This window comes from Arachis ipaensis, chromosome B08, assembly GCF_000816755.2.
Source record: "Arachis ipaensis cultivar K30076 chromosome B08, Araip1.1, whole genome shotgun sequence".
Classification (NCBI taxonomy): Eukaryota; Viridiplantae; Streptophyta; class Magnoliopsida; order Fabales; family Fabaceae; genus Arachis; species Arachis ipaensis.
This window is the reverse complement of record NC_029792.2, coordinates 59,923,104-59,947,702: the sequence shown is the minus strand read 5'-3', so window position 1 is coordinate 59,947,702 and position 24,599 is coordinate 59,923,104. Positions and strand designations below refer to the sequence as shown.

Sequence of the window (24,599 nt, the reverse complement as noted above, 5' to 3'; positions counted from 1 at the left end):
TAAGAAAAATAATTTTTTTATGAAAATAATTTATTTAAAATAACAAATTATAATTGAATAAAAATATCATTTTAAATTCTAAAATATTAAAAATACATTTTAAAAATAGACTAACCGAACATATTCATTATTTTCAACATTTGAAAATGAATTCTCTTTTCACAAACCAATCCCATTTTTTAAAAAGTGAAAAGATAAAAACGAAAATCATTTTCAGAAAATGAAAACCAAAAACAAAAACAAAAAAATATTTTCATAAGCCAATCAGTCCCTTTAGTTTCAGTGTGTCAAAATCTAGTTCTACACAACAACATAGCCACAAACTAATCATCTAGAGTATGTACAACAAAATCATTTAAATCATCCTGCTTAACAATCATTTCACTTTTCAGATTTAATTTTGAAAAGTTATGGAACTTTCTTTTCTTCCTTTTTTAGATTATAAGGAACATTTTCTTGGTAAATAGTCAATTAATCATTAGTTGAGCCGTCACTTTCCTCTGGTTTGACGAAAAATTCAATATGAGCTACCCGACCTGGTTGCTGATAGCCTATAGAATCAACATAGGAATGTGAGGCTAATGGTTTGGCAATTGAAACCAAATGCTGAACTTTCAACATTCCACCCCTCCCTATGCTTAACTTGCTTCCTCTATTTTCTTTAATCACACTGCTAGGCATATTAGAAGTTGTTGCTTTCAAGAACTTATATTTATACCTGGTAAATATATGCAAAGAAAAGACAAATGAATTTACAGAAATGGTATTTGTCATGTAAGAAATATTCAGAAAAGGGAAAAAAAAGTTATTACTTCACTGAAACTCGATTATCACACTGAAATGCCACTAATAGATCAGAATTTGCATAATACAGGAAGTCTATCTGGAGAGGGAGAAAAACAAAAAGATGAAATATGATGAATATGATAGATAGTACTGGATCAAAATTAAGGAAAGCAAACAAAATCCAAGAATTGAGAAAATGTATGCTAGACTAGGATATTATCTTGTTCATTGTTTCCTCCCCTTTGATCCAAATAACCTAAAGGAAGCAGACAGAGTTTTCGTGATGGACAATTGTTCATTCAAATCATCAAATGCTTATCACTAGACAAAAAAACTATAGCTAAGATGCAATTTTATTTCTTTTAAGTATATGAGAACCACGTCTTGTTAATTATAGGCATTATGGAGTAGAACATGAAGCCTCAGTTACTATTGGCTAACACTACAAAATGTATAACCTCTCTGTTTCAGTACCAAATTGATCTATTAGAGTCTGTTTGGAACTGAAAATATAAAGAAATGAATTCATTTCTAAATTCAAAACTCATATTAACCCTAAATGCTAAACCTGTACAACTAAATTCATCTATTGAACTATCAATTTATCAAATGTGACTAACCAAACTCTTATTGCATAGTCACTCTTAATGATGGGCATTAAGGCATGTTACTATCAAAATATAATTAGTCTAAACTGCAACTAGCATGTAACCATTTATGAATTCAAACTTGAAGCAAAATGGACCTGCAAGTCTCCATGTCCTTCGGCTCTTAATGTAACAGAAGGAGGATCTGGCTCTAAAATAACCTGGATGCTTGACCCGGGCCATTCAAGATCTTCAATAGCTTCCTTTAGAGCTGCAGACTAGGCATAGATCAATTACCATTAACATACAAACAGAAATGTTTGCCGTCTTGTTCTATAGTAATTACAAGCAAATGTTTCATCCATGGATTACAGATTAAAAAATGGTAGAAAAATCAACCTACTCATTGTACCAAAAGGTTCATTGATATCTCGAATTTGTTTGATTGATGGGATTAGTTAGATACCAAGTCATTGGAGGGATAGTTTACCTTAACTGTAAAGGTTAAGGGATTTGTCCCAGCTGGTTCAAAATTGTAGTCCCATGCAACTGTTTCGGGAATTCTTGTTCTGATCTCTGCACAAATGCTTGCATCCATCGAATCTACAGATCTAAAGCAAGACAGAAAAGACACCTTTACAAGGTTGTTGGTGGAGAGACTAAACATCGTAACTCCTAAGAGAATTAATTGATTTAATTCATTATATATATTATGCATTTAAACCATCTTTGTGGCTACTCAGCAGAATAACAGATTCAACAAGTTCTTGACAAACAATTTGTTTAAAAAAAAGGAAACAAAGTTTGACAGGAAGAAGTTCTACTGAATTGCCGTCCGTAATTAATTTTTGTTCTATCAATCACCTTTGTTTCCAGCAATACAAGATACTTAGTTTCAGAACTTGTGGGTTTCGAGTTAAAATTGTGGGGAGCTAGCTCGTGGAATATATTGCAACTTGCAAACCGTGAGTGTATGTATGTCATATATTGTTTTTCCCCTGTAGAAGATGGTTTTTCACCTGGAAGGGCATGTTATTCTTTTCTTTTCTTTTCTTTTTTTTTTTTTTTTGATTATTTTCTACAGTCCAATTACTTTGCAAGACAGACTGAATTTGTACTAATCACTAGCTGTTAACAGTAAATGGATCTCAGAATGAGCATTGGGTTATCTATTAAGATCCATTCTAATCAAATGAGTGCCAACTGCCAACAAGTATCTATAGAGTATCAACAGGTTTTAAATTGTTGTCGCAATTGTGTTGTGATCCTAGAATATGGAGGGAAAATCAATTACAGTTGCAGCATTTATGAATCCCTAAATACAAACTCCAATCCTTTAATTTTTTCCGAATCTGTAGCATAATAAAGTAGCTAAGGCATTTAAGATGAAAAAAAAAAAATGCAAAGAGGAAGAGGTACACACTTGAGGAGAAGCTGCATATCAGGACCTGGATATTGAATCTGAATGGGGGTGGAGTGAGCAGGAACCGAGAAAGCATTCAAGCATTCCACAAAAATCCCCAAACTAAGTCCAAAACGAGGTCGTACTTGAGCGTTATAATCATAGCGAACGAACAGCTGAATAATGAAACAAGTAAATTAAAGCGGGAAAATTCAATTTAAACCCTAAAGTAGAAGCCGTAAATTGGATGAAATAAAGGTACCTCGCGTTTGAGATAAAGCTTGGCTTGGAGGCAACCGCTTTCTTGAACGACGAGGACAATGCCGTGTTCGGATAACTCCAAGACGGCGTCCTGGTGGCGCTTCCATCGAACGGCGGAGAGGGCGTCAACAAGGCCTTGAATGTGTTCAAGCTGGCACACAAGCTCTGGCCTCTCCTCCTCTGTACCCGACGCACTCATTCTCACCTCTCACTTGCTTTGATTTTCCAGTTCACTAGTAAAACGCTTCAGTGTTCACTGGGTTTTATCCAAATTGACCCAATACTCCCAAAGAATCGGATAAAGGGTGAGATTTTGGTATCAAAAAGGCTTTAATACTCCGTTAAGGGTGACAATATGTGCCTAGGAGAGTTTCATCTAATTCGGTCGGATACTGTTCGTCAATCCAATTCGTAACGGATAGGATAAAATACCGGTAAAATTTTTATGTGGGTCGGATAGAATGAGGGTTAAGCCTCGATCCTCCTTGACCAATTCGCACTTTATATGTATATGTTATATACTTATTCTTTTTAAAAATATGTTTCAAATAGATGTGAAATTAAAGACTTCTTACTAAATACAAAAGATCTTTAGCTATTAAAAAAAATTATGAATTGATAATTTAATCAATTAATCTCCACATACAATCCTTTTCGCTATACAAGTCTTACAAGTCCTGAAAATCATTTGCCCCTAAAACGCGCCTCTACTGACACGTCTTGTCCACACGCCTCCTTAACAGATTTTTCAATCAATCAACGCGCGAATATATAACTTCCTTTTTCGAAAGGATTTCATTTCCTTTTTCGAATTTCTTTTGTGTTTTCTTACCTTCTCTCTTCGATCTCTTTCGTGCGTTTCTCTATGCGTTCTCCTTTGCCGTTTACGTGCGTTTCTCTCTCTGTTCTCTTTCTTCGGTTTTTTTTTTCGATTTTCATTGTTTCTGAAATCATTTTGAAGATAATGGATGATTCAACTTCAGATTGTTAGCTGAACCAGAGCAAAGTGGATTTTGAATTTGAATCCAATGAACTTCCTGAGGTATGGTTTAATTCCAGTTAATAATTTTGTTAGTAGTTTATGATTTGTGGGGTCGAATAATGTTGTAAACCTTGCCTGTGAAATTTGTTGTTCATTGTTCGTTGTTTAAACTGAATGTAATGTACAAGTTCTGATAATTTTTTGTATTTTATATTCAGACTTTAGGGTGTAAATCAGGAATATTTGGGTATATTTTAGGAAAGTTTGTGTATATTTACAGTTTATGACTTTTCATCTTACTGAGGGTGAATTGTCTTATTCTTTTAGTTGAATTGTTTTAGTTTCTGTTTGATGATGATTCATGAATCTGATTTTTTTTATTTTTTATGATGGTTTTATAGTTGTATTTTCATTCTATAGTTTATGCTTGTTTTAATATGGTGTATTTTGAACTTTTCTAGGTGTATTTTGCAGTCCCTCTGTGATGTCGATTAGCAGTTTGTTCCCAAGGTTGGGATGACTTTCAACGCCCTTGAAAATGCTGCAAAATTCTACAAGGATTATTCGAAAGCTGCAGGTTTTTCTACAAGAGTTCGGAGCACAAATAAGAAGGGAAACGAAATTAAGAATCAATTGATTACATGTAGCAGAGAGGGAAGATGGAAATCGAAAATATCTCCAACGAAGAAGATAAACCCCTCAGTAGGATTAAATTGTCCTGCAAGGATTTATATACACATATCGAAGGAGATCGGTATTTGGATCATTTCCAAGATTGTGTTGCATCATTCACATCCTTTCTGTGCAAATCAAGCAGAGATGCTTAAACAACACAGGGAACTAAGCATGTCCGTGCATCGTACAATAGAGAATAACGAGGAAGCTGGTATCTGACCAAGCAAAAATTACCAATCATTTGTGGGAGCAGCCGGGGGTCACCGCGAGTTAAATTTCATCAAAAAAGACGTGAGAAATTACATCACAAGAGAAGTGCAGAATGTTTCGGAACTAGACGATGCAAAAGAATTTGGAAAATACTTATTAAGAAGGAAAGAGAAGAATCAGAATTTATTTTTCGAGCTCGAACTCGAGGACGATCAGTCGATTAAGCTTGTTTTTTGGGCAGACGCAAGGAGCAGGGCTGCCTGTGAGTATTTTAGAGATGTTATTTCATTCGGCACCACTTACAATACAAACAGGTAATATGCTGTTCTGGTTTATGATGTTGAATTAATGTTGTTTTATAAATCTGCTACAGAGGTGTATATTGGATTTTTTGCGAGTAGAAAGTCATTATTTGGGTGTATTTAACGATTTTAATTATGTTTTGTCGTAATCTGTTTCAGGTATAATCTAGTTTTTGGTTCTTTTGTCGGGGTGAATCTCCACGGTTAGTCAACATTTCTGGGATACACTTTGATAAAAAAAACGAAGATATTCAATCATTCAAATGGTTATTTGAATGTTGGCTTCATTGCATGGGACAAAATGCTCCAAAAAAGGGATTCTTACCAATCAATGCGCATCGATGCAAAAGGCTATCGAGGCTTGTATGCCCACAACAATTCACCATTGGTGTATTTGGCACATCATGAAGAAGATTCCAAGCAAATTAAATGGCTACAAGGAACACCTTGAAATCGAACAAAAAATGAGCCATGTTGTTTGGAACTCTCATACCAAAGAATCATTTGATAGGAATTGGAATGATTTTCTGATGAAGTATGGTCTTGTTGACAACAAGTGGCTTTCATGTAATGTCTTTTAAAATCTGCATTAGGGGTGTAAATTGCATGGTTTTTGGTGTATTATAATTTGATTTAGGTGTCTTTTGCAGAGCTTTACGAAAACTGTCATATATGAATTTCAATTTATCTCGATCACCACTTCTGTGCCGGGATGAGAAACACACAAAGGAGTAAGAGCATGCATGCCTTTTTTAACAAGTTCATTACGCGAAATAGCTCACTTATCCAATTCATCAAACAATACGATAATTGCCTTGGAAGCAGGGAGCAAAGAGAGAGAGAATCGAATGCTGCAGATTTTCACACCGTCATACCATGTGCGACAAAATCCTCAATAGAAGCCAGTTTCAACAGGTGTACACTCACCAGAAGTTCAGGGAAGTCCAAGCATAATTCAGAGGAAGGTGAATTGCATCACAAGATCAACAAACTTCGCTCTAGGCTCTTCGGTATATGAAGTTGTAGAACAAGTTTCTAACTCAACATTCAACAAGTTTGCGGTTACATACGACTTGGTAGCAGCCCAAGTGAAATACCAGTGCTTATTATTTGAGTCAAAAGGGATATTGTGCCGTCACGCCCTAAACGTGTTAAGCTTTGAACGAGTAAACAAAGTGCCACCGAGATACATATTGGAACGATGGAGCATGAACGTAAAGAGGAGGCATACACACATCAAGAGCAGCCACAACGAGCTAGTGTTTGAGCCAAGATGCAAGAGGTTTGAGGAATTGGTGTTTTGTTTACAAAATATATGCGAATTTGCATCAGAATCCTAGGAGCTCACAGCCATTTTGCACCGCGCCTACGATAACATCGTGGTTGAGATGCAAGAACTGAAAGCCAAAAGGAAGGGATCATGTTCGTTATCTCACGAAGATGCTAACTTGGAACCTGTTAACGAGCTTCAATGCCCTCCAAGTGTGAGAACAAGAGGACGTCCAAAAAATAAACTAGGTTCAAAGTTAGACAGACAGATTGCAAATGTCTCAAAGAAAAAGAAAACAAAAGCTCTAAGCGAGGTAAAAGTGATGTTCTTTAAACAAGGGGTAATTGAGTTTTTTTTTGTTAATAGTTTTGCTAATATGTGAGTTTTTTTAGTTGAACCTTTTTTATGGCGCATCAGTGGTGCAACCAAATTTCATCCAATATCATAGACATGTTATAAATTATCAGTTCAGAGATCCAGCAGCAGGGGATAGGTTTTTGGGTGTATAGTGACAGTATTTTGGTGTATTAATCAATTTTTTTGGTGTATTTCTACATTCTCTTATTTTTTCTATTTTTTTATATTTTTCAGATACTGCTGTTTGTATTGGAAATTAGTGTGTTGTTTATATTTGTTTGTTTTAAATTTACAATACATATACAATTCAATTCCTAAAGAGGTTAACAATTCAAATTTCTGAATTCCCACAACTCTTGGCTGGTTTTTCCATGGAAATATGTAAGCACTCAATTTGGGTGTATACCGTTTATTTTTTGGTGTATTATGAAAGTAATTTGGCGTATTAGTATGTTTGGTGTTGTTTTCCTTGATTTTTTTCAACCTATAATTGACAGCTTTTGAATATAAAACAGACAGTTTATTTATGCAAAAACAATTTATAATAAGATTGGATTAAATATTCACAAACTTTACAAAAATTGTTCAAACTATTACAAGACTACACAATATTCAAACTAATCATTGTCAATATGATATGAATTTATTTGACAATATAGACTTAACAACACTGTAGATGGCTTAGACAATCTTATTGCTTCGCTTTCCCTAATGGCTGTATCTCTGTCTCGATTCATCTCATGAAACAGAATTTGTGAAGCATATTCAACTCTAAAGTGGTCTACCTCCGCCTACAGTTTAAAAGAATATTCTTTTAATCAACTCTGTTAATTTAGTAAAGTAATAGAGAGTTATATAGTTTTAAACACAATTACCTGTGTCTAATTGTCCCAGTTATACTTCCCTTTTTTAATGTTTTGAGTCTCGATTATTTCAAGCCATTTCATTACATAAATAGCATAATCATAGCTGAAAACAAAAAATAAATTAGCAAATTAAAATAGGACAGCAAGAGAAAATACAATTTTTAGAGAGAAAGATTTATACTCTATTTTTTTGCCTGAAATGTTAATGTATGGTGGTTGAATTTCACGATCATCTTTCTTGAGAGGTGCCCCCCGGCATATACCTCATTCTAGAAATCACATACCCCTAAAAACAAAAAACAAAGCAAAATATAAGAAAGAATAATTTAATACCTGATTACATCCAAAGGATCCCATACTACACCTTATTTTGAACAGAACTACACCCAAATCCTAAAATACAAACAGCACAATCAACTTACAACAAATTTATTTAGCTTAATTCTAGGTTCGAAGGGATATGTCTTGTGATACGGGTCAAGGATATAAAATTTTTTCTTTCTAACATCAGCCACCCACATCCACCAATGCTCTACATAGCAAACAGGTGCAAATATCTGATGTATGGCCACATTGAATAGTGTTTTAATTTAATTGGCACATAACCAAAGAATTCTGATAAGAAGTTTTAGAAATGAAAAGTTACATATGGATAGGATGCCAATTTTTTCAGGTCCAAAAAAGGTATGAACCTTTTGTAGTCTTCAATCTTAAATGGCTTTTTTGTTTTTGGCTGTAAACACTCGCCGCCTTCATGATTCCCAATAGCCATGTTCTGCAGCATTTGTGAAAGAGAGAAAGAAATATTTAATACACCCAAAACATTACAGAAATACACCTAAAATTGAGTTCAATACACCTTACTGATAAACCATTATTTTATGGTATATTTTGGATTGAATTTAGTATATTTTATCAATTATTCTCACACTTATTCATGTAAATTGCATGCTTTTAAGTTTCCTTCCTAATTTTGTGCTATAATTGAAAACATGCTTCTTTGGCCTTAAAATTGCTAATTTGTAATTATCTCTTATTACCATTCGATGTCGTGATATGTGTGTTAAGTGTTTTCAGGTTTTATAGGGCAGGAATGGCTTAGAGGATGGAAAGAAAGCATGCAAAAGTGGAAGGAACACAAGAATTTGGAAATTTGAGAAGCTGACCTCGACGCGAACGCATGGATGACGCGTACGCGTGACCGGTGCAGCAGACAAGTGACGCGCACGCGTAGATGACGCGTACATGTGGAAAGTTCAATATCCAGCGACGCGTATGCGTGACGAGCCTCACGTGCTGCAATTAACAGAAAATGCTGGGGGCGATTTCTGGGCTGCTTTTGACCCAATTTCAGGCCCAAAAATACAGATTAGAGGCTGAAGAGTGGAGCAGAAATGGGATTGACACATTCATTCATTCCATGTTTTTAGGTTTTAGATATAGGTTTCTAGAGAGAGAGGCTCTCTCCTCTATCTAAGCTTTAGGGTTTTTAGTCTTATTTCTTCTTAGCTTCAGAATTTTATCTTTAATTTAGTTTTCTTCTACCTTTATTTTTATTCTAGTATCTTAGTTTATCTTCTCTTATTGATTTTTTTATTTTCCCAATTTAGTTTATGAGCTCTTCTTGTTAGATTCAATTTCCTTTTAATGCAATTTGAGGTATTTCATTTTTATTGCTTCTTTCTTCATTTGTTGTTATTTATTCCTTGCAATTGTTAGTCTTAGATTTTACATTCTCTTGTTACTTTTCTATGCTTTTATTTTGTGCCTTCCAAGTGTTTGATCAAATACTTGATTGGATTTTAAAATAGATTTTTATGTTCTTGACTTGGATTGATTAATTAGAGACTCTTGAGTTATCAAAATTCTTTTGTTGATTAGTGATTGAAAGTTGCTAGTTGGCTTAATCCTCACTAAATCTAGTCTTTGATTAGAACTTGTGAACTTAAGTCGATTTTCCTCACTTGACTTTCCTTCATTTGTTAGAGGATAACTTAATGAAAGCGATTTGCACTTACCATTACAATTGATGATGATAATGAGGATAGGAATTCCAATTCTCAATCCTTGCTAGGACCTTTCTTAGTTGTTAGTTTATTTTTCTCGCAATTTATATTTTCTTATTCCTTATGTCAAAACCCCAAAAAGAAGTACATCATAACCAATAATAAACATACTTCCCTGCAATTCCTTGAGAGACGACCCGAGGTTTGAATACTTCGATTTATTTTTATTGGGGTTTGTACTTGTGACAAACTAATTAAACATTGACCGAGGATTGCTTGTCGGGTTAGAACTATACTTACAACGAAATTATTTTGAGAAATTATTTACCGACGAAAATCCTCTGTCAAGTTTTGACGCTGTTGCTGGGGAATTGCAAATGTGTGCCTTAATATTGGTTATTGTGAATATGTTTGCCTTTTGTTTCTTTGTTAGTTGTTGCTAGTTTTAGGAGTTTATTTTCATTATTTTTTGTTAGGTTTTGTTTTTATTTTCTCCTGTTACTATGAATTCTCATCCCTTTGGCTTTGAGTTTGGTTCAAATTATGTTGTAGAGAATGGAAGCTACAATGAGAACATGCATCAGGGATAGGACAATCAAAGGTGGGAGGAGCCTCAAGCTTATGGACAACCTTCTTGGCAACAACCTCCTCCAACATACTATGAGCAAGAACCAACCTTTGATGCATACCTATCCAATGGCTATGGTGGACCTCCTTGTGACTACCAATAACCACCCCCATAGGCCTATGAACCCCCTCCTCAACATAGTTTTGAACCACCATACTCACAAGCCCCCTACAATCAAACACCTCCATATGACCCTAACCCATATCCACTATACCAACCACCTTATGAGCCATATGAACCATATCTAGAACTTCCACAATTCTAACACAATTACTCCCAAGAGCCACCACCTCAATATACACAATCTCAATATCCTTATCAAGATGAACTACCTTCCTATTATGAGCCCTTTCTCCCAACCAATAAACCCTCGTATCCACCCCAAGCCCCAATAGATGATTCTCTCAGTTTACTACTTCAAGGGCAAGGAGAGATGCAAAGGACGACATTAGAACTCATAGCTACCTTGACCGAGGTAGTAAATAATTTAGCCTCCCTACGCTTCAACACTCAAAGTACCCCCATGGCCGCATGTGGAGAATCTAATGAGGAGCGTAGCATGAAGGAGAGATAAGAAACTCCGGTGGAGAATGAGGAGTTGGAATTTGTACTAGAGCAAGTTTGAATTTGATGTTGAGTGATGCACGGAAAACTTGTCTCTCAACAAATCTCCCTTCGGCAAGTGTACCGAATTTGTCGTCAAGTAAAAACTCACAATAGAGTAAGGTCGAATCCCACAGGGATTGATTGATCAAGCAACCTTAATTAGAAGAATGTTCTAGTTGAGCGAATCCAGAATTTGGGTTGAGAGTTGCAGAAAATAAAATGGCGGGTGGTGCACGAAATTGTGATCTCCAGGCTCAAACAAATCCTGGTAATGGCTCCAAAGCTTGGTGCTCTGATCTTAATTCATAATTGTCACAACTTCGATACAACTAACCGGCAAGTGCACTGGGTCGTCCAAGTAATACCTTACGTGAGTAAGGGTCGAATCCCACGGAGATTGTTGGTATGAAGCAAGCTATAGTCACCTTGTAAATCTCAGTCAGGCAGATTTAAAGTGATAGTGGTGTTTTCGAATTTAATATAATAAAATAGGGATAGAGATACTTATGTAAATCATTGGTAGGAATTTCAGATAAGCGAATGGAGATGCTTTTCGTTCCTCTGGACCTCTGCTTTCCTGCTATCTTCATCCAATCAGTCTTACTCCTTTCCATGGCTGGCTTTATGCAAGGCGTTCAACTCTGGTTTTGGATCCTTTTCTGGCGCTGGACGCCAGATTTGGGTAAAAAGCTGGCGTTGAACGCCAGTTTACGACGTCAATTCTTGGCCAAAGTATGGACTATTATATATTGCGGGAAAGCCCTGGATGTCTACTTTCCAACGCAATTAGAAGCGCGCCATTTCGAGTTCTGTAGCTCCAGAAAATCCACTTTGAGTGCAGGGAGGTCAGAATCCAACAGCATCAGCAGTCCTTTTTCAACCTCTGAATCTGATTTCTGCTCAAGTCCCTTAATTTCAGCCAGAAAATACCTGAAATCACAGAAAAATACACAAACTCATAGTAAAGTCCAGAAATGTGAATTTAACACAAAACCTATTAAAAACATCCCTAAAAGTAACTAGATCCTACTAAAAACATACTAAAAACAATGTCAAAAAGCGTATAAATTATCCGCTCATCAGCGGGAATGTAAATAACAGAAAAGTAAATGCTAGAATTAAAGGACTGGAAGTAAATGACTGAAAATAAATTGCAGAATTGTAAATGGGAATGGGGGATTTGCTCATAAAAGTAAATGGCAGAAATTAAAGAGAATGGGTAAGATCAGAGATGGGGAGTTCATTGGGCTTAGGAGATGTTGCAATTCTCCGGATCAAGTTCATTTTCATCTCTTCCTCAATCAATACACTCATTGATCTCCTTGGCAATCTTAAGTGATTGAATTACAATTTCTTGCAATTCAATCTCTCAAATCTTGATCAATAGCCAATTCCTTGGTCAATTGCTCATGAGAAGAGATGAAGTATGGTCACTGATTATACCACATGCATTTCCCAAATCAAGTATTGAGAGGGTTATAGTCACATACCCATCCAAACCCAATTTGGTGCAGCATGAAAAAGCATTTCTAGCTTGATCTCTTCATTCCTCTTTCAAGGTTCAAAAGAGATCCAAGTTTGAATAGCTTCTCTTCCAAGATAACTACTCAATTGGATGAAGATCGAAAGCTTTCAAGTAAAATCAAGAGGAAAGATAGAAGAAGAATAATGAAAATTAGTATTGATCCATCAAATTACAACAGAGCTCCCTAACCCAATGAAAGGGGTTTAGTTGTTTATAGCTCTTGAAAATGAAAACAAAGATGGAGAATACATCATAAAACTAGAAATTGCAAAGAAAATAAAATACAGAGAGTAGTTCTCTTTTTCCCAGCCTCCAGAACTTCTTCTCAATTCAAAGCTACTCCTATATATACTACTCTTCTCAGCTTCTAGTGTGATTCTTCAAGTCTTGGGCCTTTGGATCTTGAGTTTGAAGCAGTTCTTTTCTTTATTTGGGCTTGGCTTTACTTGCAGAGAGAAAGTGCGAAGTGGGCGGAGACTTTAGTTCAGGACGTTAGGGGTGTTAATATTTAGTGAGAATATAAGTTCGAGAACGTTAGTGACATTCAACATTGTCACTAACGTTCCAGCGTGCCCCTTCTTGCTTCACGTTAAAGCCCACGTTAACTAGGTTAACGTGGCTTTTAACGTTGCCTTGTTAACCTTCGAGAACGTTAGTGACACTCAACATTATCACTAACGTTCCAGTGTGCCCCTTCTTGCTTCACGTTAAAGCCCACGTTAACTAGGTTAACGTGGCTTCTAATGTGGCACTTGCCATCCTTCGAGAACGTTAGTGACATTCAACATTGTCACTAACGTTCCAATGTGCCCCTAGGTCTCACGTTAGAGTCCACATTAACTAGGTTAACATGGCTTCTAACGTGGCCATCTTTAGCCATCCCAACGTTAGTGACAATGTTGAGTGTCACTAACGTTGGCTCATCCTTCATTCCTCATCGTTAACTTCTACGTTAACCAAGTTAACGTGGAAGTTAACGTGACTCTTGGGGGTTGTGTGGTTGCTTCAACGTTAGTGACAATGTTGAGTGTCACTAACGTTGTCGACAACTCTTCATCCCTTATGTTAGTTCCCACGTTAACCAAGTTAACGTGGGAGTTAACTTGGTACTTTGCACCATAGGCCAATGTTAGTGACAATGTTGAGTGTCACTAACGTTGGCTTCTCTTCCCCCTTTTAACGTTAGAGGCCACGTTAGTGACAATGTTAAGTGTCACTAACGTTGGCTCAACTTCTCTTCTCCACGTTAGAGTTCACGTTAACTTAGTTAACGTGACTCTCTAACGTGGGCATTGATGGCTTTTTTTTTTGAGAGTGTTATTGGCAATTTCTCATTAACCTTGCAAGTTACCTCCCCTTTTCTTGCTTCCTTTTGGTCCTGAAATCAAGCAATAAAGTGCATCAAAGCTGAAACTGGCCAAGATGCCCTGGCATCACAACACCAAACTTAAAGCTTGCTTGTCGCTAAGCAAGTACTGGAACAAGAGAATGATGAATGGAATATCCAGAGGAATGAGTCATTCTTGTGGAAGTCATGTTACTGATTTTATGGTGGTTTCATGCATAGCAATTTAGGTTCATTCCATTACTGGCTTTCAGACTTTTATCCTGTCCTAAAACACCCACTTTGTTCATATCCCATGAGACTTTTATTCATTGATCCTTTTATTGTTATTTCAAGGGTTGTTTGTGTTATTTAGGCTAAGTGCTCTGTAAGGGGGCAACTCTTTAAGATAAGCTTTCAGCTAACACTCCCGAACCAGTTGGTTCAAGGTGCTAGGTGTTGAGACACCCCTAAGGACTTACTCCCTCAAGCCTATCCCCCATACATACACACCACAGGAATTTAGTTTATTTATTTTCTTTTCTTGAGACCTTGGTGTCCAGCACCTCTTTGGGTTACTAAGTGTTCTGTAGTGAAGGTTACTCTTGATAGTGGACTTTCAGCTGATAATCCCGAGTTAGTTAACCCAAGTTACCAAGTGATAAGGCACCCCTAAGAGCTTATTCATCCAAGTAGATCCCTCACACAGGAGCACCACAGACACTTGCCTCAAGATTAAAACCATTGATGCCTAGCCTTATTGCTTACTCTTTTTCTTTTGTTTTTCACTTCCATTGTTCTTTTCCTTTTCTCTTCTTAGGATCTTGTTATTAACTTAGTCTCATGAGTGTATCCAAAGCAAAGTATTTAGGCCAGATAATTGTCATCCCAGCCTTGTGGTTGAACCAACTTAGCTAACTTATGACTACCCCAAAGATTCATGAATGCACTTCCATAATATGAACTCTACTATGGTCTTTTAAAAACATAATCATTCTCTTCTTCAATTGATTTAAAATGGACAAGCTTACAAGTAAATAAGGGAATGATGCAGTGACATTTAAACCAGAAATCATGGACCTATTCAGAAGGAAAACTTAAAAGACAGAATTTTAAAAAGTTTAAACATAACATGGAAGCAGGTTCTATTTCATACAAGATCTTCCTTATTTAAAGCATAGAAAACGATGGACTAAAAAGAACTCCACCACCTTTCATTCATGTGGATGTCCATGCTCCCATCCTTGTTTGTCCTCATTGTGTCTCTCTTGAGTGCTTGTACTTCCACTTCCCTTGCCTTTTCCAAGCAGCTTCCTCCAGAAACCACTATCTTCCATCTTCTTCTTGAGTGTCTCCTTTTGCTGTTTCACTTTCCTCTCTTCTTATTCTACAAATTCTTTTTGGACCTCATCATATGTAGGGATGGCATGGTGTAACTGATGTATATTACTGGTCATGTAGTTCAACTCGGCTTGAGTGTTTACATAGAACTCCTCCCTATGTAGTTGCCTTCCTTCATTGAGTACACTGAACTCATTGAAAGTTTTCATTTGGGCTATCTGCCGCTGGTTGAGTTCTTGCAAGTGCTTCTCTTGAATCTCCTACCTCTCATTCACTTGGTTGATGGCTTGAGTGAGCTGGGAGTATTGTTCCTGCTGCTGCTCCATTTGTTACTTTTGCCATGCTTCCTGTTGGCTCAGCCGGTTCAGTATTTGCTCTTGTCCTTCCATATGTCTCTGTCCCAAATCTTCAATGGCTCTTAGAAGGTGAGTCATATTCAAGTTGGCTAGTTCATGATGCTCTTCTTGTTGATATTCTTCCTGATGATATTCCTCTTGATGAGCTTCTTCCTGGGCCCTTTGCCTTCCTATATGTGGCCTTCTTAGTTGTTGAGCCGGTGTGGTATAGACCATTCGCTCGAGTGTGACTGGTCTCCCTGGGTTCACCCAGTCTGGGCTGCTGTCCTCAAATATTACCTTGGCCTTGTTGCACAAGCGGAGAATGGTGCTGGGGTACCAAAGTCTGGCACTTGAGTCAGCTTTCTCAGCTGACTCTTGAATCCCTTCGGCAATGAGCTCATGCACTTTGATTTCCCCACCTTGTACTAAGCATTGTACCATAGTGGCTCGATTGATGTTAACCTCTGAATTATTAGCAGCTGGTAGGATAGACCTCCTTACAAGCTCAAACCACCCTTTGGCTTCAGGGTGAAGGTCTCCCCTTTTTATGAATTTTGGTCTCCCATCTGAGTACCTCTCCCAGTCAGCGGCTATGACACAGATATCTGATGCTATCTCTGAGAGCTCATCCTTATCGGGGCTTCTACTTATCCTTGCCTGATAACTCTCCTCATTAAAATGAGGTGATTTCAAGTGAAGAGCTCTTGTTATGGCACTTGGGCTGAAGTCCACCTCCCTTCCTCTCACATAGCTTTTGAAGGTTGAGACTTTGGTCTTATCCTCTCTAACTGCATTTGCATAGAATTCTTTGATGAGTTTTCCATTGATCTTCCCCCTCTGGACTGGTGAGCAATTGCCACCCCCTCTGTTCGATTTTTCTCCAAATCTGTGGTGATTCATTGGCATTGATTTGGAAGATTAACTCTGGCAATATCCTTCTGGCCCTTATATGCTCAAATTCATGCTCATGAAAGGTAGTCTTGAATCTCTTGTCATCAAAAGGAGCACTCTCCATAGGCCCCTTCCTCTTTTGCCTCTTTGAGCTTGATGATGCCATGACTTGAGTTGTTGTTTGAGGGGGTTTGAGGCTTCGGATAGATGAAGAGTGGGTTGGTTAAAGCAATGTGTGATGAAGGGTTTAGTGTGCCAATAGAAGTGTGGAGAGTGGGGATTTGAATGTGAGGAGTGAGCATGCACTAAGGTTCACTTATATAAGAAAATCATGAGTGAATGAAGGGTGTGGATTGCATGAATGTTTACTAGATGGACGGATGGGGTTGTGTATGAAGGAAAGACAAGGATCATCACTTAATGAGAGTGATTGGTTCGGTCTTCAAGGGTCTTCTTTCTCCAATGTTGCATGATAGTGTTTCCCCATGCGTTCCCTCTTGAGACATGTGTGTAGTGCTCTTCATTAAGTGGCGAAATCTCCCCCATTTAATTGTCCAATCAATCCCTTTTCATGCTTCTTTTCCTTTCCTATACAGATTTGAAATAAGGAAATTAATATCATAAAAAAAATTAAACTCTACGGCTAGAATAAAATGAAATAAAGGATTTGATTGTTTATTTATGAATTCCAACTAACTAACTAACTATTGGTGGGTCCTTATATGCATTTTGGTGGCACCATAAGGTGACACCAAACTTAGTTTGGATCACATTTTGTTATCTTCCCATCTTACTTTCTTTGCTTCTCCTTTGGGGTTTTTCTCCGTGTCACTTGGAAAGCTATCAGTAGGTTTGGGAATCTTCTCAGCTAAATATCCCACCTAGAATTCCAGCTTCTTAATGGTCTCTCCCTGGTTCTTAATATTGGCTCGCACCTCCTCTTTGAACACCTTATTTTCTTGAATCTCTTGGTATATTCCTTCAAGTAAGGCTTCAATCTTAGAGAGCTTGTCATCAATTGATGAGTGATTCGGAGCAGACGTGCTGTTTTGGTTTTGATGAGTGTGTGGAGACGTGTTATTGTGGGGATGTTGAGGTGTCCTCTGGGTGAATTGCTGGTGAGCTGCATTGTTGTTGGAGTTGTAACGTCTCTGGTCTTGGTTTTGATCTTGCTCACTTCCCCACCCAAAGTTTGGGTGGTTTCTCCATCCAGGGTTGTAAGTCTTGGAGTATGGATCATAGTTTTTCCTTGGTGAATTCCCAATGTAGTTGGCTTGCTCCTGACTCCCCTCTGCTTCGTCATTCACTCCTTCTTGGATTGTTGATGAAGATGAGATTGCTGCTACTTGGTTCCTCTCCATCTTCTTGGTGAGGTCAGCCAGCTGCTAGGTAATGAGCTTGTTTTGGGCCAACAGAGCATCTACATTGTTTAGCTCTATCACTCCTCTTGTGTTCCCTCTTTCGGAAGCATAGAAGTAGTAGTTCTCTGCTACTGTTTCAATAACATCTATGGTCTTCTTCTTGTTCAAAGATCCTCCAGATGAATGGTCTACGACCTTCTTTGACTCATAAGAGAGCCCTTCATAGAAAATATGCAGCTGCACCCATTCGTTGAACATGTCAGGTGGACACCTCCTTGTTAGGTCTTTAAACCTCTCCCATGCTTCATATAGAGTCTCACCATCTTGTTGCCTGAAAGTTTGAACCTCAGCTCTCAGCCTATTGATTCGTTGAGGAGGGTAGAATCTTGCTAAGAATTTGTTCACCACGTCCTCCCAAGTTGTCAAGCTCTCCCTTGGGAAGGATTCCAGCCACTTGGCTGCCTTGTCCTTGAGTGAGAAAGGAAATAAGAGCAGTCTATAGGCGTCAGAAAAGAAAGTAAAATACAGAGAGTAGTTCTCTTTTTCCCAGCCTCTAGAACTTCTTCTCAATTCAAAGCTACTCCTATATATACTACTCTTCTCAGCTTCTAGTGTGATTCTTCAAGTCTTGGGCCATTGGATCTTGAGTTTGAAGCAGTTCCTTTCTTTATTTGGGCTTGGCTTTACTTGCAGAGAGAAAGTGCGAAGTGGGCGGAGACTTTAGTTCAGGACGTTAGGGGTGTTAATATTTAGTGAGAATATAAGTTCGAGAACGTTAGTCACTTAACATTGTCACTAACGTTCCAATGCACCCCCTTTGCCTCACGTTAAAACCCACGTTAACTAGGTTAACGTGGCTTTTAACGTTGCCTTGTTAACCTTCGAGAACGTTAGTGACACTCAACATTGTCACTAACGTTCCAGTGTGCCCCTTCTTGCTTCACGTTAAAGCCCACGTTAACTAGGTTAACGTGGCTTCTAACGTGGCCCTTGCCATCCTTCGAGAACGTTAGTGATATTCAACATTGTCACTAATATTCCAATGTGCCCCTAGGTCTCACGTTAGAGTCCACGTTAACTAGGTTAACGTGGCTTCTAACGTGGCCCTCTTTTAGCTATCCCAACGTTAGTGACAATGTTGAGTGTCACTAACGTTGGCTCAACTTCTCTTCTCCACGTTAGAGTTCACGTTAACTTAGTTAACGTGACTCTCTAATGTGGGCATTGATGGATATTTTTTTTTGAGAGTGTTATTGGCAATCACTTTTCTCATTAACCTTGCAAGTTACCTCCCCTTTTCTTGCTTCCTTTTGGTCCTGAAATCAAGCAATAAAGTGCATCAAAGCTCTAGTCCAAGTCATGAGTAATGCAACATAATATTTGTCACTAAACTTATGCAAAATCCGCATGAAATTATGTAAAATGCACAATGTATGCTTGAGTCAAGGCATAAGTGAATATCTACCCAAAACTAGCTTATTTCCTAAAGAAATGAATGAAACTAACCTAAAAACAGTAAAGAAAAGGTCAGTGAAACTGGCCAAGATGCCCTAGCATCATTGAGGAAGGTGTACAACCTCCAAACATGTCATGGTTGAAGACTTTGAGGAGGTTGATCAAGAGATGGATTCAATAATTGATGAATTTCTATCTATAATTGAATCCTCCCCTATTGGACATGAAATAGAGGCCAAAGAAGAAGATACACAACCTCCCATACCCTTGGTACGCAATGAAGAAGAAATTGAATTGGAAGAAATTTGCCAAAAGGGAGCGGTTGAAGTTGAAAAAGCTTGCAAAGAGGTGGAAGAATTCAAAGAAGAGCACAAGGGAGTGGAGCTTGCAAGGTCATTAGAAACACCTCTCCCCAAGCCATTACCATCCAACACAACATTCAAGTGGAAAAAATTTCTATCCTTAAACTCTACTTTCCCACTTGAATATGCTTTGTTAGAAACGGATGGGCAAGTTAGATCTCTTTGTGGTTTTAAGAGTAAAAGGAAGATGGTTAGTGGTTGGCAACACAATCCTAGGTTCATTATGGTTGGAAGTTTAGGGTCTAAGTGCAATGGTTGGTATAGTTCTCAATTGATTGGGTCTAGAAAGATGTCTTGGTGCTTAAATGAGAATTCTTCAACCTTGTCACCCGAGTCGAAGCATGAAGATCAAGAAGGACGGGTGATGACAAACAAGGATTGGGACCCCAAAATACACCTCAACCATCATCATTCCTGGGATCTTGTCACTTGTTCAAATTTGATTGGAAGCTTGATGCGCCTAGTTTAGGATCCCGGTGGATATTGGAAATGCAAACACTGGTGGGGATTCAAGGAAGAGTTCAAGCATAAGCCACCCTAGAAAGGACCTCACAAAATGTCCAACTTAAGGACGATAACTAAAAGTGCTAGGTGGGAGACAACCCACCATTGTATAATCTTCCTTTTCTATAGCTTATTACTTATTTGCGTATCTTTGTTTCATTAGATGTGCGTGAAAATTTTCAATTATGAATTTTGCCTCTGTTCATGTTTAAAAAAAAAGTCTCACGTGTGCGCATGGCCGAAGCGCATGCGTCAAATTGAATGCTACAACCTTTGGTAAAAAAACCAGAGAGTTGCATTGGAACCATGCCGGTGGGGTGCCAGGCGCACAACCAAACCCACGCGTGTGCCTCGCTGACGCGTACGTGTCATTTGCATTTTGGGCCACCCACGCGTAAGCGTGGACGACGCGCACGCGTTGTATGATAATACTGCCATCCCTGGTACATAAACCAGAAAGTTGTGATAGAATGCTGCTAGCTTCGTGCGTCTAGCACGAACACTTATCATGCGTAGGCGTGACCGACGCTCACGCGTCACCTTTGCCTTTCTACTTCCCACGCGTACGCATGGACGACGCATACGTGTCCCTCCCTTCTACTGCACACCATGCGTACGTGTGGTCGACGCATCCACATCGTATCCCTGTCTTTTCTTTCCTTATTTCTTTCCTATTTCTTCTTCTTTCTTTCTTCCTTTCTTCTTCTTCCCTCCTCCCATTTCTTTTCTCCCTTTCTCACTTTCTTCTTCTCCTATTTTCAAAATTTCACTTCTCATTTTTCTTATCTTTCTTTTCTTTTGTTTATTGGATTTGCATACTTTCATTCATTGCATTTTTACTTTATGCATGTTCTTATTTTCTTTCTAAGTTTGATATCTTAATATTGGTGTTGAATTTTCTTACTCGACTATTGAAGAATTCTTGAATCATTTCGGTGCTTCTTGACTTGTTTGATATTTAGTTGCCATGCCCTTTACTTACATTGTTTTTTCACTTTTATGTTATAGCTACTATGTAGTTGAGAACCCCGCTCTTATTTGGCATCAGCCCACCCATATTTTATTTGTTTTCATATCCTTGTTTGTGGGCTATTTTTCTTCTTTTTTCTCTCTTTTTAGGCTGGCCACCAAAGAGGGGAACAGAAAAGCTTCTAAATGGGGGTTTCTATGCACCGAGGACGGTGCAATCTTTAAGTGTGGGGAGGTCGAGACCGACTTCCGTGGGTAACTACTTCCCTTTCTAACACCAATCCTTAATTTTGTTTGTTAGCTAATTGTTGCGTTACATGATAGATTTCATTATAGCTAGAGTTTGTGCATATTTTACCACTACTTGGTTGAAGTGATAATTTCTTTTCCAAGAAAACTATTTTAAGATTTCACTAATTTGAATTAAAATTTTTGAACTTGTTTGAAGAAATTTATTTTAGAACATCGTTTTAGAGCTAGAACACACAAGTTTAGTGAGATTTTTGAACCTATTTTGATTGGTTGCATCTTATCAACCAATATTTTATTTTTGGTGTGTGTTGTTCTCTCTAAGATTGTGATCTTTGTCTTTGCTTAATTCTATATTTCTATTGTTTGATGAATGAATGCATTTATATGATTGAGGCCCTTGTTTTACTATAGCGTACATACCCATATGGCCTTACCCTTTCATTATCCTTTGCAAACTAATATTGAGCCTATTTTATCCCATTTGTTCTCTATTTTAGCACATCACTAACTCTAAGTGAAAAACAATAAATGTCCTTAATTTGAGTCCTTGGTTAGCTTAGACTAGTGAGAGTGTACATGAATTAAGTGTGGAGAAGTTGGGTTTGAAAATATTTGGTTTGGGAATTTAGGTATTGTATATTTTTTTGAAAATGTGAAAAAGATAGTTGAGCACATATTCTACATTCAATACCTTAATCATATGTATTGAGAAAAATAAGAAAAATAAAAAAAAAGAGAAAAAAGAAAAAAAAGAGAGAAAAAAAAGACAATAACAAAAAGGGGACAAAATGCCCCAAAGTAAATGGTGGTAGTAATTCATATGTATTGTACTCAATTTTGGGATGCATGAATATGTGGAAAACATAGTCAATGGGTAGTTAGATTTTATATTCTGATTGCATGGATTGTATTAAGTTAGGTGGGAAGTTTAGATTAATCAGGGATTCAGATTTTAGTCCACTTGACCAAATATATTCCTACCTTGACCCTAACCCCATTACAACCTATGAAAAGACCTCTTGATATGTGTGTTCATCCATTAAATTTTTGTTGATTGGTAGAGAAAGAGCAATCTTTAAAAAGAAAAATTAGTAGAAAACCGAGAGAATCAACCCTCAAACACTAGAGTGATTAGAGTGTATACACTTCCGGAGAGGATTCGATGCTCGATTCTTTGTTCCCGAATTTTACAAGCTTTTTTCTTACAAGTCTACTTGTATTTTATTTTAAGGTTTGAATTAGTGAAATTCAGTTCATATTTGTTCTTGAAAGATTTATTTACTTTTAACCAAGTAGGTAGAAGCATTTTTTGCATGTAGTTGCATTCATATAGATAGGTTGCATTTAATAAGTCCTACCATCCCTCTTCAATCTTTTGGTTCCCTTGAGCTTAGCATAAGGACATGCTAATGTTTAAGTGTGGGGAGATTGATAAACCACTATTTTATGGTATATTTTGGATTGAATTTAATGGATTTTATCAATCACTCTCACACTTATTCATGTAAATTGCATGCTTTTAAGTTTCCTTCCTAATTTTATGCTATAATTGAAAACATGCTTCTTTGGCCTTAAAATTGCTAATTTGTAATTTTCTCTTATTACCATTCGATGCCTTGATATGTGTGTCATGTGTTTTTAGGTTTTATAGGGCAGGAATTTCTTAGAGGATGGAAAGGAATTATGCAAAAGTGGAAGGAACACAAGAATTTGGAAATTTAAGAAGCTAACCTCGACGCGTACACATGGATGACTGATGACAAGTCATCCTAGCCTATTTTAACTAGTCTTTTTCTTTTGTTTTCATTAGAATTATGCACTTTCTTGAGCCACAAGCAAGCTAATTGAGTAGATTTTGTAGATTTGTGTGTTTTGGGAGAAATTTATTTTTCACCAAAATACTCATCAAGTTTTTGGCGCCGTTGCCGGGGATTGATTAGATTGACAATGATTAAGTGGGGTGGTAATCTAGATCAAGCACTTTTTCTTTAATTTTAATGCCAAACAAAGGCACTGAGAAACTTAAAGAGAAGGACAACCAGCCACATAGCTCAAAGGAAGTAGCTCAGGGACAGCAGCAAATAGAAAAGAGCATCACACCTCCACTGCCATATCCCTAGAGGTTTAACAAAGAGGTTAAAGACCAGCATTTTCACAAATTCCTTGAAATTTTTAAGAAGCTGGAAATCAATATTCCCTTGGCTGAAGCACTTGAGCAAATGCCTCTATATTCCAAGTTTCTGAAGGATCTTATCAACAAGAAAAGAAGTTGGCTTGAAAGGGAAACCATGTTACTCACCGACGAATGCAGTGCTGTGATTCAACGGGGTATTCCACCAAAATTTAAGGATCCGGGAAGCTTTGTAGTCTCATGCACTATTGGCAAGATAATTCTCAACAAGGCTCTCTGCGACCTGGGTGCCAGCATCAATTTAATGCCTCTCTCAATGATGAGAAAACTTGCCATAGAAGAACTTAAACCCACCAGGATGTCACTAGTCATGGCTGACAGATCAATCAAGACACCAAATGGAATTGTGGAGAATCTGTTGGTGAAGGTTGGGGAGTTTATTTTCCCAGCAGACTTTGTAATTTTGGACACTGAAGAAGAAGGAAACGACTCAATCATTCTGGGAAGGCCATTTCTACACACAGCAAGGAGATGCATTGTGGGCGTATAGGACAGCTTTTAAAACTCCTATTGGCAAGTCACCCTTTCAGCTATTGTATGGCAAATCCTGCCACCTCCCTGTAGAGCTTGAACACAGAGCTTTTTGGGCCACTAAACTCCTCAACCTTGATCCCCAAGCTGCAGGAGAAAAAAAGTTGTTACAACTAAATGAGTTGGATGAATTTAGACTAGAGGCTTATGAAAGTGCGAAGATATACAAGGAGAGAGCTAAGAAGTGGCATGACAAGAAGATCGCAAGAAAGGAATTCAAGCCAGGACAGCAAGTGCTCCTGTATAATTCGAGGCTTAAAATTTTCCCTGGCAAACTGAAGTCTAAATGGACTGGACCATACTTGGTGACAAAGGTTTTTCCCTATGGGAATATTGAACTACTAGATGAGGCAACAAAGAATCAATTCACAACAAATGGTCACAGAGCGGTTTTAAACTGGGAGAAATGCCATTTCATGGTACCCGAAGGGATTGTTCTTGGCCATAAAGTTTCAAGAAAAGGGATAGAGGTTGATAAGGCAAAGGTTGAGATCATAGAAAAACTCCCTCCACCAATTAATGTGAAGTCTGTTAGAAGTTTCTTGGGGCATGCCGGGTTTTACAGAAGGTTTATCAAGGACTTTTCAAAAATAGCCAAACCTTTAAGTAATCTGTTA

General features: G+C 37.7%; 1 protein-coding gene across 2 annotated transcripts; it reads right to left on the bottom strand.

The window, feature by feature from the left end:
* On the bottom strand, positions 249–3,404 carry LOC107614297. Of its 2 annotated transcripts, none has more exons than XM_016316514.2 (6): positions 3,038–3,403; positions 2,797–2,951; positions 1,864–1,984; positions 1,532–1,651; positions 813–883; positions 249–718 (listed from the first exon to the last, which is right to left on the bottom strand). In XM_016316514.2, the coding sequence occupies exons 1-6, from the start codon at positions 3,233–3,235 to the stop codon at positions 472–474; spliced, it is 912 nt and encodes a 303-aa protein (XP_016172000.1). In that variant the 5' UTR covers positions 3,236–3,403; the 3' UTR covers positions 249–471. The 2 variants fall into 2 exon arrangements, with proteins under 2 accessions (XP_016172000.1, XP_020965126.1); XM_021109467.1 differs by lacking the exon at positions 249–718 and adding an exon at positions 1,008–1,042 and having other exon boundaries at positions 3,038–3,404.

Coding starts and splice junctions, on each gene's coding strand:
- LOC107614297 (XM_016316514.2), bottom strand. CDS start 3,235: ATGAGTGCGTCGGGTACAGAGGAGGAGAGGCCAGAGCTTGTGTGCCAG. Junction 1,985..2,796: donor GATATGCAGCTTCTCCTCAA/GTGTGTACCTCT, acceptor GTCTTGCTTTAG/ATCTGTAGATTCGATGGATG. Junction 1,652..1,863: donor CCTTAACCTTTACAGTTAAG/GTAAACTATCCC, acceptor ATCTATGCCTAG/TCTGCAGCTCTAAAGGAAGC.